General features: G+C 41.7%; 1 protein-coding gene across 5 annotated transcripts in view; it reads right to left on the minus strand.

Annotated features, from left to right (window-relative positions):
- nbeab (neurobeachin b) overlaps positions 1 to 17,839 on the minus strand; it is a gene marked incomplete at both ends in the record, with an annotated part of 186,315 nt that overhangs the window by 120,647 nt on the left and 47,829 nt on the right. For all 5 annotated transcript variants that reach the window (XM_079166663.1, XM_079166660.1, XM_079166661.1 and 2 more), the window contains 8 exons: positions 732 to 900; positions 2,352 to 2,504; positions 4,617 to 4,725; positions 6,471 to 6,604; positions 6,723 to 6,920; positions 12,689 to 12,835; positions 14,626 to 14,745; positions 17,019 to 17,145. In XM_079166663.1, coding sequence (XP_079022789.1) covers positions 732 to 900; positions 2,352 to 2,504; positions 4,617 to 4,725; positions 6,471 to 6,604; positions 6,723 to 6,920; positions 12,689 to 12,835; positions 14,626 to 14,745; positions 17,019 to 17,145 — 1,157 coding nt within the window. The remainder of the gene's footprint in view (positions 1 to 731; positions 901 to 2,351; positions 2,505 to 4,616; positions 4,726 to 6,470; positions 6,605 to 6,722; positions 6,921 to 12,688; positions 12,836 to 14,625; positions 14,746 to 17,018; positions 17,146 to 17,839) is intronic.

Genomic DNA, 17,839 nt, shown 5'->3' on the forward strand with positions numbered 1-17,839 from the left:
CAAGTTACCACTATTAGCTCTATTGCAGTTGTTTGCACTGCTCATGCCGTTAGCACTGTTAGCTGCATGTTGAGAGCCCTGTGGAGGCAATCCCACAATCATAGATATGTGCTAAATCTCAAACACCTTTAGCTTTCAGGGAGTAGATGTCATTAGGCCTTGGTGCGGCATAAACTGAGCTCTCAGTAGCATTGTAAAACAACCCCTATACTGCGATAGTTGCAGAAAAGAATAACGGTGAGCAAAAAGGAAATGACAGTTCAAGGACACTTTCACTTCCAGCCTTCCAGCCTGCTATGTGAAGTATGTTTGTTTCATAGAGAGAGGATGCCAGTCTTACTACTGGCCCAGGTTTCAGAGGCCTGACACCCACACCAAGCATCCTAGTGGGATGACAGTATTGATGTGGCGTGTCTGCCTCACTGTCATCTCCAATGATGGCCACGGTCCTAACAGCTGACAGGCAAGCGCTTCCATGTGGAGATGAGTCATTTCAAATGTGGAGGAGCTGCTGCCATTTCACCAGCACACTTTGATTTCAGGATTGTGACTGCACACAATGCTTGTGATTGGTTCACTCCCAATGATTTCCAAAATACAGAACTTGGAATAGATGGATGGAATACAGTTAATTAAAAACAACCCAAATCAAATCATATGCCACAGCAAAAAAATAAGCATATAAACTTAGCTTGCTGAAAAGAAAAATTAAAAATAATAAATATGCTCACCAAGGCCCTTGGGCGCGATGCCGCTGCTGTCTGCAGGGTTGACGGTCCAGTGGTAGTACTTTAGCGTATGCATGAGCTGAAGCACGGTGCCCACGCGACGAATCGTGTTGTAGATGGTTGCCGTGCCAATGAACTCAGCAGAAAGGTAGGTGTACAGAGAGAGCTGTACCTGGAGTGGGAACACACATGTACACGTATTCATTTTATTAAGTGCACAGTGTAATTAATCCCCTGAACCTTAAACCTTTTAGACTAACCAAGACATTTGACTGTGGTGGATTGCACCAGCTGAGCCTATTATCCTTGCAGGTGTATGGTAGGGATGGCCACTGACCCTATATCGCTCAATTTCATAATCGCACAGCTCCACTCTGTTCAGTGATGATTAGCATGTCCTCTGTAATTAGTAACAGACCTGACAAGAATCCTTAATTCCACCACAGCCATTCCAGCTATAAATACTGAGGGCGTTTTCCCCATATGTCATAAATCACAGGACATTAACGAGTCAAATGTGAGTCATGATGAAAGGCAGCTGCGCGGTTACAGTATGAGCATTATGTGATATGGTTTGAGGCGACTGAAATTAAACACTTCAGATAAGGGTACACCAGGCGGTTGGTAATCTAATTTCCATGAGAACGAGGAAAGTAAAATGCACTTGCAAAATCTTATTTGTCTATTAGGTCAAGGTCAGTGGACCCATGTAATTAATGCATATTGCATGCTGCCATCATTCACACAGCTGCCTCTCTTTACCCCGTGCAGCTTGAGGATAGGGACAGAGGAACTGGGACTTTGTGGCATGTCCTAAGGGAAAGAGCCAGTGTAGTTCTCTGTGCCGATGTAGCTAAATGTGTTCTAACCCACTTCGTTACCTCAGTGTTTCTCTCATTTTCTTTCTACCTCTCTCTCTATGCTCTATTTTGGAGGACTGTCGCAGGCAGGCCTCCAGACACTTTGTATTTATTTCCTCCTTTTATTTATTCATGGCTTGGCCCATAAGCAGCATTCCTGAAGCAAATATATTTGCCACACAAACTCAGCTCCTTTGATATACCTTATCCCGTTTTTTCATGGGTCATTATTTAAAAGGCGTGTGGGGGGAGAAGGGGACGACAAGTCTGGAACATTTAAAAAATACTTGGCTTGGTTGAGGGACAGCAGAATGGAAACAAGTGATGAACTCTGCAACCATGTAATGTCTTATAAATCTGTGCGCTCCACTCCACTTTTCAGACACTTGGCAATGGCTTGGCCGATGTCTGTTGGGCCCAGTCATGGGGTAAAACTGCATAATATTCTCATAATAACTCAACTGAGTCAACATAGTTTTGCATTGGGCTCATTAATACGAGTTGCAATTTTAGAAAAATATCCATCTCCAATCATATTTTACCTCTACTCTACTGTTTTATCTTCGCCTACACTTGGTGCTATGTGGAATCTGACACCAGTGTGAAACTGGCTCGTGTTTTATTTTTCATCTTTACAGAAGCAATGATGACGCAAAGGATTACTACAGCCTTCTGGGGTTGAAAGCTCCTGATATACATCCACTTCAGCTCACATGAAAGTCACCTGTCCCTTCATGCATGGGCATTACCTGCAGGAGCTCACCTTGGCAGGGGTGTGGATCCAGATGGCAGCATTGAACAGGATGTGGTCACACAGCTGCTTCAGCAGTGGTGCCCCGTGTGTCAGACCGTCCAGATACTTTGCAAAGGAGAGGAATTGCTCTAATACAGCCCTGGAGACGTGTTCACGTGATGACTGTAGGGAGAAGCACAAAGGCATGTTAAATAATAATTACATTGACACGCCTATTCTAAGCGCAAGCGTGTATTTATGTTCATTAAATGTCTCTTTGCAGTATCCATCTGTAGAGAACACCTACGTGTCACACAAAAATTGCCTTATGTGTAACTCTGTAAAAAAAGTGAGTCATTTTGGGTTGAATGACAGGTAGAAGAAGCCCGATAGGTCTCACCATTGAAGCAACTTTTTACAGTTTCCAAATTTGAAAAAGAAAATGAAATTCTGTTTTTCCCTGTATGTATTGATAAATGTTTCAATTGACCTGGGTTGCTTTGCATGCTAAATAAATGCGGCATGCATTTTGTTGGTACATACATATTGGAACATGCAATACGAAAAAAGCAACTGTTGAAATAATTAAGTTCCTCCTTGAGAGATCACTTAGTTTCATGTGTTCTTCTCAGGTGGCAACCTCTGGTTCTGCCGAGTGAATACAATGCGGAGGTGTCTTAAAACTTGCATTCTCTCTACTAGCCAGCAAGGGGCGACTCCTCTGGTTGCAAAAATAAGTATGGAAGTCTTAAACATTGTGAACATGAGTTTATGGTCTCAATCGCTAGTTGCAAGACGTCTTCAAACAGCATGATGTTCATTTAGTAAATTATGGGTAAAATAGACCATGAATAGGAGCATGCTTTAGGGCGGGCTTACTGGGATTGACAGTTGGCTGCTGCTACCAGAGCCGTATACGGAATCTCTACATCACTCCTCCGCATTGCAAATATGGTAACTTCTGTTCATTGGTTACCAACAGCCAACATATATGGTCGTGATCCAAGATGGCTTCAAAACGGCAATCCACAAACCAATGGGTGACGTTGTGATGATTACGTCCACTTCATATATGCAGTCTATGGTTCTACTCATGTTGTAGCATGAGGTTGTAGCAGCAGGTTAACGTGTTTGCATAGGTGATATTAATTTACTTAGTTAATCCTATGAGACGTTTGTGTGAAATTGTCACAATTAGCATGTCTGTTTTGTGAGGTCACAGTTTATCCTCGAGTCCAGGGTCTCTTAAGGGTAAATTTGAGGTAAATATCGTACCCAAAATATCAACACTAGAACGGGCGGATGGACGGACAGATATCCTGAAGACATAATGCCTCCAGCCGCAGCTTTCACCAGCGCGGAGGCAAAAAAAAATGTTTAAACAAAATTCAGGCAAGTTGTAGAAGCCTGACTTTGCAGAGTATTTTACTCTGACGAATATTCTTACCACTCCTGTCTGGCACCTGTTCTCTGCCCAGGTGGGGACTTGGTGAAGGCAGAGTGGGAAAAATGAAGGCACGGGGAGAAGGGAAGGTGTGGCATAAACACATCACAAACAGATGGTGCGATATGTGGAAGTGTGAAACCTGGCAGCGGGAAGGAAGCAAGAAAAAAAATAAATAAAACGCAGCTCTCAGGTGCCGATTCTGCCTGGCTGTTAGTTAACAGCAGCTGAAGCCAGCAGGCAGGCAAGTCACTGAGTGACAAAGTGGAGTCATTTCTCAGTGCTCTAAAAGAGCTAGCACTCTGGGGAGGCCGGCAATCTGCTAGATCTGCATCACAAAATGGGTAAATAAAGATTGATGTGGAAAGAGAAAGAACCAAGGGAGCGAAAGGGGAAGGGAAGCAGTCTTGTGTTGTTCTTCCTCCGGCTCCGTTTAGTTCAAAGACACATTCAGGACTCTGCTACAGGCAACGGAAGATCAGACCGTTGACAAGGCTAGGAGAGTGCAGACAAGATCCAGTGCACCTCGATAGTGGGGAGGGGGAAAGAAGTTTCAAAAGCAGATGTCTGCACATCAGTGTATCATTTCCCATTCATCATTTCACTCAAGACGGAAATGAAGAGTTGGACATATTTATTTTTTCTAATCACAGTTCAAAGTGAGAAAACAATGATGCTTTGATGAGTAGCCTGCTCCCAGACTATTGTTCTCTATGTATTGGGATTCCCTAGTACAACGTCCTGAGAGAAAAAGTGTAAACAAGACGGTTTATGTATGGGTGAGATGAAATGAGTTCCTGAGAACTGAGGTTAGAAATCAGTTGCTATATGTAAATGAGGCTGTACCATACCTTCTCTAGCAGGTATCCAATGACCAGAAATCCCTTTCCTCCCAGCATCTGCTCCTGCATGGCCACAGAGCTCTTGAGCAGCTCAACCAGAAAGGCCAGGAGAGTGGCACTGCAAAACAAGAACACACAACATCTCACACGGAGATAAAATACCCATCTATTCACACGCGCACACACACACACACACACCAGGTGGTAAAGGAGTTATTCTATAGACTACAGCAGCATGAGCAGACATTGTGGCAAGAAGAAAAAAACAAGGTTATTTTCAGAGGATGTCAGCAATCAGCTGGGGACTCTAGCTCACCACTTTCATCCCTCTTCAGTTCAGAAGAAAGCCTGGGCTCGCTGGGTTCTCTAGGGACAGAATGGTCTGGGGGGCGAGTTGTAACAGGCTATGTATGTGGGTGTGCGGGGAAAGGGGTCCATGAGGGCAAAGCAGTGCACTGAAGACAATTTTTTTCTTTGTTGGAGGGCTTTTCAGCTGAAGCCTTTGGCTGAGCGACAGTGTTGCTCGCCGACACTTCTTAATCAGCTTTCCCTCACATCTTCTAGTGGCCTTCGCTCCAGCGCAACAATCGCAAGGACACAATCACTCCTGTGCAGGCTTGACCGCAGATGCTGCACGTACACAACATGCATTAAAACGTATACGATGGAATGTGAACATCTCACTGCGTCTGTTTGCTCAATTATAGCCAAGTTGAAACAGTAGTGAGACCAAGAAGCAACTGCAAATTGACAAGGTAGACAAAACGAGACAACATAGAGATGTGGGGGACAGTCAAATCTGTGTGCTCTTGGTTTAGTCTCTGATCCTTCACTGCAAACACAGCTTCCTTCCAATTTGGTAGAGCACTTATGTCCGTGCGGTTTGGAATTCAACGTGGCACAGATTAATATGAATGAATTAAAAGGAATGTTTTTAAATCACTATTCCAGGGTGCTGCTGGGAACAGCCACAGCAGATCCATTGCTGGGAACAGCCACAGCAGATCCATGGGCATTATAGAAAGTTATTGTTGCAAAAGCTTACTCTAAAAGCCAAGGCAAGGACAAACCAAGTGTTGGGGAGAGTGACACAGTGCGAGGGAAAGGCCCTCGACATGCTAGCGAGGGAGAAAGAGGGACGGAGAGCAGAGATGAGAGGAAACTACAGAAGCAGTGAGCTTTGGGCATCGGGGGTTTGTGCTGCTGTGTGGCCACTGCTGCGTCTATCTGGTACTGCTGTTGTTGAACTAACGCAGGATTAGAGCAGAGCTCAGACTCTATACAGGGCACAGCGGGGAAGTGCTGGACGGACCAACTCAGGCTGACAGGGATGAGAGGAGTCTTGAACCAGAGAGTAGAGATAATAATGAAAACTGGAATTCAGCTGGTATTATAAGCAGGCAGTGGATTATTACGGATATGTCGGTATTGGTGTACATACTGTGTATGCTGACTAACATACACAAGGAAAAATACAGTATACAATTCAGAAATAAGTACTTGATGTAATACAGATGTACTCTATTTCTGGCTTTTGAGACTTTATCACCTATGTGTCACTTTCTGCACTCTGATTTCACTGCCTGCAACCACAACACCACCGAAATAGGGATTATAATTATCAAGTCTATGGCATCACAATTAGAAGATGCTGATAATATAGATACTTACATATTTATACAAAAATCTGCAAAATGCGCTCATTCGCAAGTCTAAAAGGGTTCAGGATTTAAGGATCAAAAACATTCACAACTGAACTTTTGTCACTGACTATTTCACGTGTATAATTTCTAAAAAAGGCATCAACTCAGATTTCCAAGGAGTGAAATGATTTTGTAGAGTAACAACCTTTCTACTTCTTACCAAACAGAGGGTTCCACCTGGCTGTCGTTCAGCTGATGGTTGTCCAGCTGAGCGAAGAGCGGGAAGAGTACCTGGATCCCACCGATGGAATGGATGGCACTGTGGATGGAGTGAGTCACTGTGGCTTTCACATCCTGTGAGGAGAATACAAACCAAACAAAACACAACTTTGTATTGACATCTTAAAACGAGTGCAACAGCAATGAATCGATCAATATTTAGGATCTATCTGGCTTGGATAAAGCAACTGACCTGGAGCATAAGGGCGTGCGGTGAGTGCACAAAGATGGAGGCATTTTCTTTGGGCGAGGACTCCAGGCAGAGCTGGGCGTCGGTGGCCTTGGAGTTATAGGTGAAGGCGATGGAGCTGGCCAACTTACCGTCATACAACACCTGCTTGTGATGCTCTGCTAAGTGGATATCACTCTCGGACTTGAACTTAAATGTGCTCTGGGAAAGAGAAGAAAGAGAGCGCAAACGAGGTTGAATGAGAAAGACGGAGAGAGCGAGAGATTTATTAGCTCCTTCCTGCACATGCAACCCATCAGTGTCTCTTGGGTGTTATCTCTTGCTTTTGTTATTAGCAACCACACGATTCTAGAGGTCAAGATGTCTTTCTTGGAACTGAGTGCATTACAGGAAAAACTTTTTTATATATTGATTGAAATCCATCCTTTTAATCTCAATCGTTCTGTAACGCTGCAACCACCAAATCAAAGCAAATGTATTTGCTTTTTAGGGAAGCAAACTGTTCTTAACGTGATTAACATCAAAGCACAGGTTTGCGTCAGGGCACGAAGCAAAGTTAAGCTGCAGTACGATGTTACCTTGCTTAAGAAAAGCTTCATTAAAAAGGTGCAAGAAAATGGAGGAAGAAGAAGAGACCCTGATTCCATTTCAAATAAACGATGCATAAAATGTAACAATAATAGATTATTATTTTGCAGTGCAGACATTTTAAGGATTTTATCTTTATGTCTCATAGGTGGAATATGACATTATATGTTATTTGGTGTTTTTTTGGTCATTTGCATTTTGTTTTACTTTGAATGTTAAAGCTGTATCCTTCCATTTTGATCTCTGTGGGATCAATGTTTGATGACAAATCTTCAGGTTCTACTGCAGAGTACAATGATCAGGAGGAACAGGAGCAGATGATTGTTTACCTTCATTACTTCTACCAAGTTATTTACTCCAGCCTGTTCTTGCCCAATCTCAAGCCAAGGACAGTCACGGCTGAATCCTCATGAAAACGCTACAGAGATTGTGCCATGATTGCAGTCTTTTACTTGGCACACGTTAAGAAGTCCAACAATGCATAGGTTTCTTTCTATTGATATTTATATTTCTTTCTATCCTCTCTAGATTTCTTCTGTTCAAATATGCTCTGCACTCACGGAAAAGGAGCAAATACCAGTATAGTTTATTCAGCATGGCTGAAAACACCTTCAAATTAAAGCCGGCAGTCTGCAATTTAGCATGGGGTTTCTGTGTCACTTCACATCCACAGTAACCAGACTCTGAGTCAAAACATTGTGCAAATACTTGCTGAGATTAATATACAAACTCAGTGTTTATTTATAAGATTTTTTTATTGAATTTCAGCCCACCTACCTCATACCAAAGAGAAGGAAAAACTATAACTAAATTACACCAAGCTGAGATACATCTATAAACCGCAAATCTACATATGCTTTTCTGACCCTTTTCAATTCTAATAAATGAACAAATAATGCTGATGACTTCATGATTACATTGATGATGTATAGGGATCAATCAGTGTCTTATATGTTTTTTTAATGTGTCATATGTATTTTGAAACTGCATTATGTCTGAAGACATATGAAGCCATTTGATGGCTGTGAAAAAAATGGCCGGAGGTTCCATCGGTCAATGGCTCAGCAACACATTCATTATGGCGGACATAAGGAATAGCTGATCGATAACAGACTAGACTTCATTTACTCAATCAATTAGCTGCTGACAGATGAGCGGAATTAATCCGTCAATACAGTGTGAATTGAATATGCTTATTACGGAAATCAAGTCCTCTAATCAGGAGGGTTGAATTATTAATGAACGAGAGAAATGTTTTTCCTTCCCTCTCTGTGCCATGAACAGCAAGTGGATGATGATAAGATGAAGAGAGACGGGGAGAGCTGAAGTAACAGTGAGGAAACAACCGTCTGGTCCTAGAGGGACTGGAGATAAATACAGTGTGCAACACAAACTAACAGGGTTTGTGCACCTGACTAAAAGGCATCTAAATCTGGGTTGCTTGTTTTCACCGAAGGAGTAAATGGATAAAAGGTGAGCTAACTCATGTTGTCAATTGAGCAATGGTTATGGGCACTCAGAATCAAAACAGAAGGCAAGCTTTAGAGGAAACATACAAAGTGTTTAATGCTATTTATATCATACTATAAACCTGCTACCTACTGCATAGATCTGGCCAAAAGTCCATTTAGATCTATACTGTGTCTGTTGCCTGGCAGCATTATTCTAGCAGGAGTTTTACAGGGACGTTTCAGAAACGATGAGGGACGGTTGAGCCACATTTAATGGCATATCCTTTAAGTCAGATGATAAAAAAGACATAAGATGCGCTCTGTTCATCCGTTATGATCAAGTCCACACGGCAGCTAGCATGCATCTCATCATGTAGTCTCTAACATCCTTCAAAAGTTCCTACTCATGAAACCCAAGTGACAAGAAATAACAAGCTCTAGCGCCCGGCACTTTAGTGTGAGCCCTACTGCAGTGTGAAAATAATGATCTCATGGGTTGTGGCTACAGTAACAAACCCTGTAGCATGACAGTTTCATTCCACTGGCCAGTCATATAAAAGAATTACAGTTGCCTCCTTTTCAGCCCAGTGCCGAGAGCTGTCATCGACCAGGGGCATCCCCACAACTCCCTACAATAAACAGGTAGACATTCGAAGAGCTGGGGACTCTCCCATGCTAAAGTACCTGCAGTCTTAGTACGACTACAAGCGGAACCATATAGTCAATAATGCAAACCGATACAAAGTTTTCTCAGTATTGACTCAAATGTAAAAGTGTATCTGCCAGGGAGAAGTGATTAGCTTTACAGTGCTTGTACACCTTTCGATCTTTTCGGTTAGAACAAACTCCGGCTAGTTTGCCCGGTTAGTTGGGTTCGTTAGTGGTGTGAAAGCAAATGAACCACAGGATTTTGTGGTAGTAGATATGTGATTTTAGCATGATTTCAAAAGCTGAACTTCGACTAAATGAATCTGCTGTTAGTGAAATCTGTTCAGGAAGCGAGCTTATTGATCTTTATTTAAGGCCAAGTACACCAGTGCGGGTATTTTCCCTGATTAATAGGTCAAATGCTGTTAAAACTTGGGAGCGATCACACAGTAATACGCCCCATGCCCTCCCCGATGTGTTCGCACCAGTCATCCGGGAGCCTGTAATGGGGCTTTTGTACAGCCCCGTCTCTACCACTACTCAGTAAAACATGTGATCAATTTGGAGTCTAATTACAACTAATTACGCTTACAATCACTTATTAATCAAAGTATATAAGTATACAAATCAAAAGCATCAAAGTGAAGTGTACAATTCAGATTCTATCACATTTATACACCGTAGGCACAGCTACGGGAGCAATTTGGGGTTAAGTGCTTGCTCAAGGACACATTGACATGAGACTAGCGGAGCTGGGGATCAAACCGCCGAGCCTCTGATTGAAGGACGGCCCTGCTCTCCACTTACCCACAGTCGCGCTTATTGCAAGACAGAGGAATGTTGAACAACATTTCAACCACTAAGTTGAACCACTTACTTCCCGCTCGTGTATCCATTGATTGCCTAAAACCAAAAGTGTATTCTGATGCTGATCAGAGAAAATGTTACATCAAACATCATCTATTGTATGAGTCTTGGCGGTATTATTTAGTCTTTAATTAAGTATGAAACTAAGCTGTTGCTCCATTGACATTGAGTATTTAATGCAAACAGGCCTACATTTGTTGGCCTGTATAGTATCTCAAAATGTTTCGTCATCTATGAGCTTGTCATTTAATGTTCTACATCAATATTGTATTATTGCATGGCGGCTACCAAGAGATAACATTCGCCTTCCCTGACAAGGGAGGACCAGGACTGTGCAGCTCCTCAGTTTCGTCTGCAGCAAGCTGTGGTGCATACTGCAGAGCAGAGTTGGAACAAATCCAATGGGCTAATCTGACGCATGTAGAGCACATATGGTAGTGATGATAGAGGGCAAAGACGGAAATACCTCTAAGTGCATCATATGAAAAAGCGTAGAGTCATGGCCTAATTGTTTTGACGAGTCCACTAAATGACTAATATGTTGTGTTCAGTGAAGCCGTCTTTGGATATTGCTGTGACAGACGTTACTTCCTGACTGCAGACCAGGCTATTCCCCTGAGCTGGAAAGGGGCAAGTAGTTATTCAGAATAAACATACAAAATTCAAATAAACTCTGTTGTGTTTGACAGTTTCCATTGCAAATTATTTTACATCGCACACAATTGTGAGGAAATTCTCTTATATGAATCCTCCAGCCCACACTTTTCTAGACTTTCACCAAAGCTTATGAACTCGGCTAACACAGCAGGGATGAATGGTGGTCCAATATGACAGCCAGCTCCCGTCAGCCTCAGTGTGTGTAGAACCAACACTCTCCCTTGATGTTATCTCTGAATGGCTGGGAAGGTTTCAAGTCACAGAGATGGCAATATACAGCAAAAGTTGTTGGTACTTTAAATTAAATAACTGGGAGTCCATCTCAGTTCAGAGTGTAATTTCCATACAGAAATATGAGCCCAGGGAACAGATTCTACTAACAGCTCTGTCAGATTTTCAGCCATAAATCATAACGTGCAGTAGAAATAGTAACCCTTGGCTGCAATAATCTCTGCATTTCAACTAACCGCAGGAGTTACAGTTACATTCAATACACTGTGTGAGAAAGGGAAAGCGTGTCAAACATCAAACATGGATGAGAGGACCATGGATCGAAAAATAAATCATACATCAGCTCAGATGTTTGTTTGTTTTCCTCTGGCTGTGGAGCTGAGCAGAAGAGTTGAAACAGATATACAGAAAGTCCAATGTACAAACTGTTGACTGTGATCGGCTGCACTAAGACTCTTCCTGGCAGTTCTCAATTAAAACAGACAGGCCTCTTGTAGCCTGGACAGTACTCCCATTACAACAACCAATCAGTGAGGCTGACAACTCTCTGACCTTCCTCCTCAATTCACCTGGCTGGCTCTATCATACTCACCATTACCAACACCATTCACAGCTTCATCAATTGCGGGTAATTGTCTCCCCGGGACATGCTCTTCATTATTGTGTGAAATCTGGAGGATTGCACCGTTGTGTGTTGCCTCTCTAATAGAAGGTCTAGAACCACAATTAAGGAGGTAAATGGCAAGTCGTCTGCCATTAGCGAAAAGACCAAACAAAGACTTCACCTGGGAATCCCTATGCATTCATAGACCTGATTGAAATCACAGACATCCATCTCACAATCCTCACAGTGTAGGTTTTACAATACCAATGAGCAATATTTCTTCCTGCCATAAAAAAAAAGACTAATTTTATCCTGGAAACAGCTAGAGAACATAGCTGGTGTAAAATGATTGTAAACTGTCAGAGACACATCCTGTGTAAAAACTGATTTGGCAGTGCGTGTCAGTCCTCCATTTGTGACAGAGTGCAGGGCTTAACAGGGAAAGTGAGACAGTGAGAGCGAGTGAGAGCAGTCTCTGAATATGAGAATAAACTAGGAGCACACTCTGTATCTCGTTCAAGATGAGTGGAATATTTGGGGATAGAGAGTAAATACTGTAAAATAAATAAATACAAAAAACCATGTGATTAACATTCACAGCTGAATCCCTTCTGAGTAGGTCAGCATCTTTCTATATTCCCTATCTTTTGGTCTTTGTCAAGAAGCTTGGGAGCGCTACAGTCGGCTCAGGACTCTATCCCTTCAGAGGGCCCGCTGCTTCCCTCGGTGCATTGTGCCATTATTTCCCAGTAGTAAGTAATTTATGCAGCCGTTTATCTGGGAGGAAAAGCATCGCTCCGAGGACGGAGACACATCGTGGCGAAGGAACTGTGGCGGCGCAGCACTGGGCATTGATTTCACAGATTGATAGGTGATGCAGACTGCTTACATGTAATTTAATTTAGCCACCCTCAAGTACATACCTTATAGCCAGGTCCGAGCTGATGAATTGCAAATATCTGCGCGGGATTGAGGGCTTCACTGAACACGTAGACGGCTCCTAGCTGCCCGCAGAATACTCGGTTTGCGTCTGCTGTCTCCGAGGACCCAAGGAAGCACTTATCATAACTCTGCAAGAGAGACGAAGAAAGAAAAGGCTACAACGTTTTATATTTTGGGACTGAAGGAAAAAAATATGCCCAAATTCACACACAAATCTGACTTAGGAAGAGGGCAAAAAATGAAATAACATTTGACAACAAGTACAACATTTGATTTCCCGAAAGGTTTAAATATTTCTCCAAGAAATAGTATCGTCAATATAACTATCAAAAACAACACCACCTTCTGTGTCGTTTCAGTGTCTAGCTTGACAATTCCCCATCGGAAAGAGGAAAACAATGTCCCTGATTTACAAAGCTAGGAAACCTTAATATAGCCTCTGGGATAGAGAGAATACGTACTGTGATTGCAATCAGGATCAAATTGAAGGATAACTTATAACAGCAGCAGCTTTTTAACAACAGACAACACAGTCAGTATGAAGGCTTATACAGTACAAGTGGTACTGGGGAAGAAATAACATCAGATTTCTTTACAGATAATTTAGTATCTTGAATCTTAAGCTTGTCTTATATTTAACACTGTTAGAAAAGCCCATCCAATCGGATTTATGAGTGATGTGCTACCTAGAACGTTTATGAACAAAATAAACCTTACACACACAATTATATGATTACTAAGCTTGTGAAAATATGACAGTTAAGACTTTTAGCTCCAATCATACTTCTATATTTGGCAAGAACAGAGGGACAGGAACAAAATATATATATATAAATATATATATGAATGGTAACATTTAGGTTATAATATCAGAGCCTAAATAGTAGAGAATAAATATTATATAGATAATACAATTTAGTTTCAATGTATCGCTTAGTTACCAGAGACTGACCACATGTAGCACCAGTCTAGCTGTCGTCTTACAGTACTGTCTGTGTAGATCACTCGTTATGTGACTACACTCTGGGTTTATTTAAACAGCAACAGCTGCTGTCTTCTCATATGCCACAATCGAGGCAAACGTTACACTGCGAGGGTCTGGAATATTTCCATACTTGGTACTTCAATGTGGTTGTGTGATTTGTTTTTAAACCACCTAACTTGGTTGAAATACTGTCGGCTAATCTAATCTAAACTATTCTCTTGCGATGCAGCCTCACAGAATAAAATCCTCCTCATCAGAATAATGCCACCTTTCTTTTCAGGTGTGGGAACATTTCAATAGTCAAGGAGCTTTAGTTAATGTGGTAGAATGTGTCATGAACAGCACTTACATCTCAACCTGTCATGTGCACACAATCTCTCCTTGAATACACAGCTACAGTGTGAAGCACATCTTTGGAAATAGTTCTCATCTCCACGAGTGCAAATTGCTTTTTAACTCTGTCACCGTGAGCCATGTGTGACAACAGGTTTCCTTTTGGCTCGGAGAAAAACGTGCAAACATCATAAAATGTCATACATTTTAAAACAAGAATGCTTCTGTCTGACGGTATCTGCAATTTCTGTTCACATATTTACAATTGATGCTGACATTTAATCATTTTTCACTCTGTACATAAATCTGTTGTCCAAATGTTTGATGTTCCATCTTCCACTCTCTACTGCAGAACAACTCTGTGTTGAAGGGATATTCAAATTCAGACTGAAACACCAGTCAGCTATCTGAGAGAAATCCATGTAGACATGATAAAACTCATGTTGCCCAATGAGCGCTATGGAACATGTATGGATGTCACCATTTACAACCATGAGAGACGACGATGTGACAGCCTCAGTCAGTCCTGAGCCAGAAAACATTAAGATCAGGGAAGAAAAGGTGCCAATGGGGAGGAGGAGTAAAAAGAAGAGTACTTACATCATTTGTGTTGACGTGCCATGCCATGTCCCCATAAGAAACGAGCTGTCCGTTAACATAGCATCTGATTTCACTGTTCCTCCAGCGGCTGTAGATGTGAACTATACTGATCATGTACCACTGAGGGTGAGAAGAGAATCAGAGTGAAAACATGTAAAGAGTGAGCTACAGAACAGGTCATCTATTAAGTGGGTCATTATTAAAGAACATTGTTACACTTGATTCATTTGACCACGCTCAACTAAAAACGACAGTTGAGTTTGGTTTATTGAACATCAACAACAGTTCTGGTCAGCTCTCCAATTTGTTTTGCTTTAATCCGGTTCATTCAGATCAACTTCAAAGTTACTAGAAAGCCACAGCAGTGAGGTTCACGATCTAATGTTGTGAAAGCTGCAGTGGAACATTGTGAATAATAGATCAGAGAAAAGGCTAAAAGGAGGCAAGACAAGTCATTTTCACTCTGCACAAAGCCATGTAAGACACTGCCTGTAGTTATTCAGTTATTATTAAAATGTCCATCGAAGGCAATTATTCCAACATTCAGATTTCCCATATTTTAAATAATTAATGTTATATGCAGTAAAGTCTTTTTACTTGTTGTACCACAAACAAAGTCAGCAAAGTGGACCATATGTTAAGTCGTGTATGTATAGCAATCTAAACTTAATTTGCTCACATTTGCTAATGCAGAAGCTTAAGATTATTTATTCACAAGAACACTTTGTAGCTGCATTTCACTTTTTCAAGTTTCTGCTTCTATCCAAGGCTTTATCTTACAACCTGTGTTGCTGATGCAGCAGTTGCAGCACTGATGGCCGTTCTTTTGATTTATCATTGATAAAGGTCTTTCAAAAATGTTTCTCCTTTCTCGGATCATCTTTTTGCCTCTTTGAATTGTAAAGGTGAAAACAGAGGGATCAGCTTTGCCAATTTAGTCCAAACTTCAGGATTCTGCTGTTGTGACTTAAATGAAAAACATAAAGGGACACCATAGAGTGACGGGGAACCGTTGCACTGCACTGCTTCAGGCATTAAAGTGGGGTTCTTGTCATAGAAGTGATGCAGACTGCACATAAAAACATAACTACACATATTACATTATAGCTTTTCATTGGAAAGAGTAAAACAAAACAAAAATCAAAGTCAGTCACGGACAAGTGGCTGTTCACCACTAAAGTCACTTTTACTTGACAACACAGAAATGGATACCCTAGGGTTCTTCTTCTATTGTCTTCAGATCAGCATCAGTAGCATCAACAAACCACGCTGTCATAAACATAAACAGCAGCTCGGGATGGTCAAGAGCTTGCAGCCATTCAGAGTTTCTCAGCTCTCAACATCTTTTATTTCAAAGACTTTATGGAAACGAATGATAGTTCTGAAGTAATTTTACTTTTTTCTGTTATCAGAAAACAAATGAAACAAAAAGTATCATAGCATAACACAAGATGTGCCGTTCACAGCTTTGGAGCTGCAGACTGCATGAATGCAATCTGGCTACACGGAATAGACCCAAAACACACAAACAATCAAGAAGCTCATAAATGTGTATGAACACTGGTTAGGACTGGCACAACAACTCACAGCATCATCTGTGACTGTGTACCCGCTGTTTATTAGCTTAACCCATAAAGGGCACTGGGAGCAGTGTAATGACATTACAGCCATCTACACACAAAGGTAAAGACACTTAAAAGAGGATTCATGGCTGAGGGGAAGAGTGCAAGCTGCCCGCAGATAATTTACAACGACACTTATCCGCAGATGTCTGAGCCCAAAATCAATTAAAAACTTAATTCAACATGTTTTATCTTCTAAGAGCTTCTGCAAAAACGATACCTGCACGGTTGCAGTAGGAATGGGATGAATGCTTGTTCCCAGGTGTTATGTGAAGGCTCTAATTGTTTGACACATGCTTTGAGCCGGCTTCTCTTCTCTGCAGGGACAGCGACGCAACATTCCATGCTAAATTAAGTTCCATCTTCTCATCTGCATTTACATCCAATTACACCTGTAAGACTCCTCTGGGGGTTTTAAACACTTCGGTATATGTGTAGACATACAACTTTGTAATACCAACAAAAGACCAGGTGGTGGTGGGTATGGAGTCCGGGTTATAGCCAAAACTGCAGGGTGTTTTATAACGGCATTGTCATTTCTTTGTTTTCCCAAATGAAATCTGAAGCCTTGCTTATTTTTCAGCACAGGCCATGATGCAGTTGTAGCATTTAGTGGTTGGTACAATGCAAACCATGTTCAGATGTGGCTTACATATACCCGGAGTAGCTTCTACTTCTGTCTTGAGGATCCGCTGTTTCAATCCAAATGGCTTTGGTCTAAATAACATAACCGCTGAAAAACGCATGATTAAAAGACAAAGCTGCTCTTACCTTCCTGGGCTGAAAATCGTACTTCACACAGTGCTGGAAACCTTTCCCTTTAGACTTGAGTGATGTCACGATCAAGCAGTTGCCAACAAAATGTGCAGAGTACCCAATGCCCTTGCTGGTCCGAAAGCTGTAAGCAAAAAACATGCACAGTATAGCTCGTGAGCTGCGAACTTGACAGGGTAAACCTAAATAATTTATCAACAAGCAGGATCAAATGTATTTTAATTTTTAACACATAAGGTAGACGTTTTCAGACCACTACTAAGTATTCTATTGGATATTTCCTCCTTTACAATACTGCGCAATCATACAAACCAATAAATGGAGTGACCTAGTTGCCTCGTTCTGCATAATGAGATTGGGGCCAACATCATATTTGAATGCCTCGCACTACGCAGACACAAATCAATTTGCAGGAGTAAATGACAGGTATCTCTTACGATTCTTGTGAGAATTATGATAATTCACTTAAGCTAGAACAGGGAATTTCCTGAGGTGAGTCTAAAGCTACTGCAAATTGTGCAGACATGGTAACAACTACAAAGACAACAAGGGGAACACTTAGTTGATGAGCGCACTTCAGTGATGGTTAATCCCTCTGCTCTGATCTCCTCGTCTCCACAGATAAAAGATATGTCAGCACCGTCAACACTGCCACCTGTATACAATATGAGCAGACTCCGTACAGCCCACACCCTCCGCACACAAACAAGCTTACAATACTGCACTAGTTCTCCCTTCTTTCTCTGCTTGTATCGATCATCTGCTGACATGTACTCACTACACTCCCACAATTTTTAGGTCCATAGGCTACTATCTTT

Source organism: Pholis gunnellus (genome assembly GCF_910591455.1).
Source record: "Pholis gunnellus genome assembly, chromosome: 9".
NCBI classification, from domain to species: Eukaryota; Metazoa; Chordata; class Actinopteri; order Perciformes; family Pholidae; genus Pholis; species Pholis gunnellus.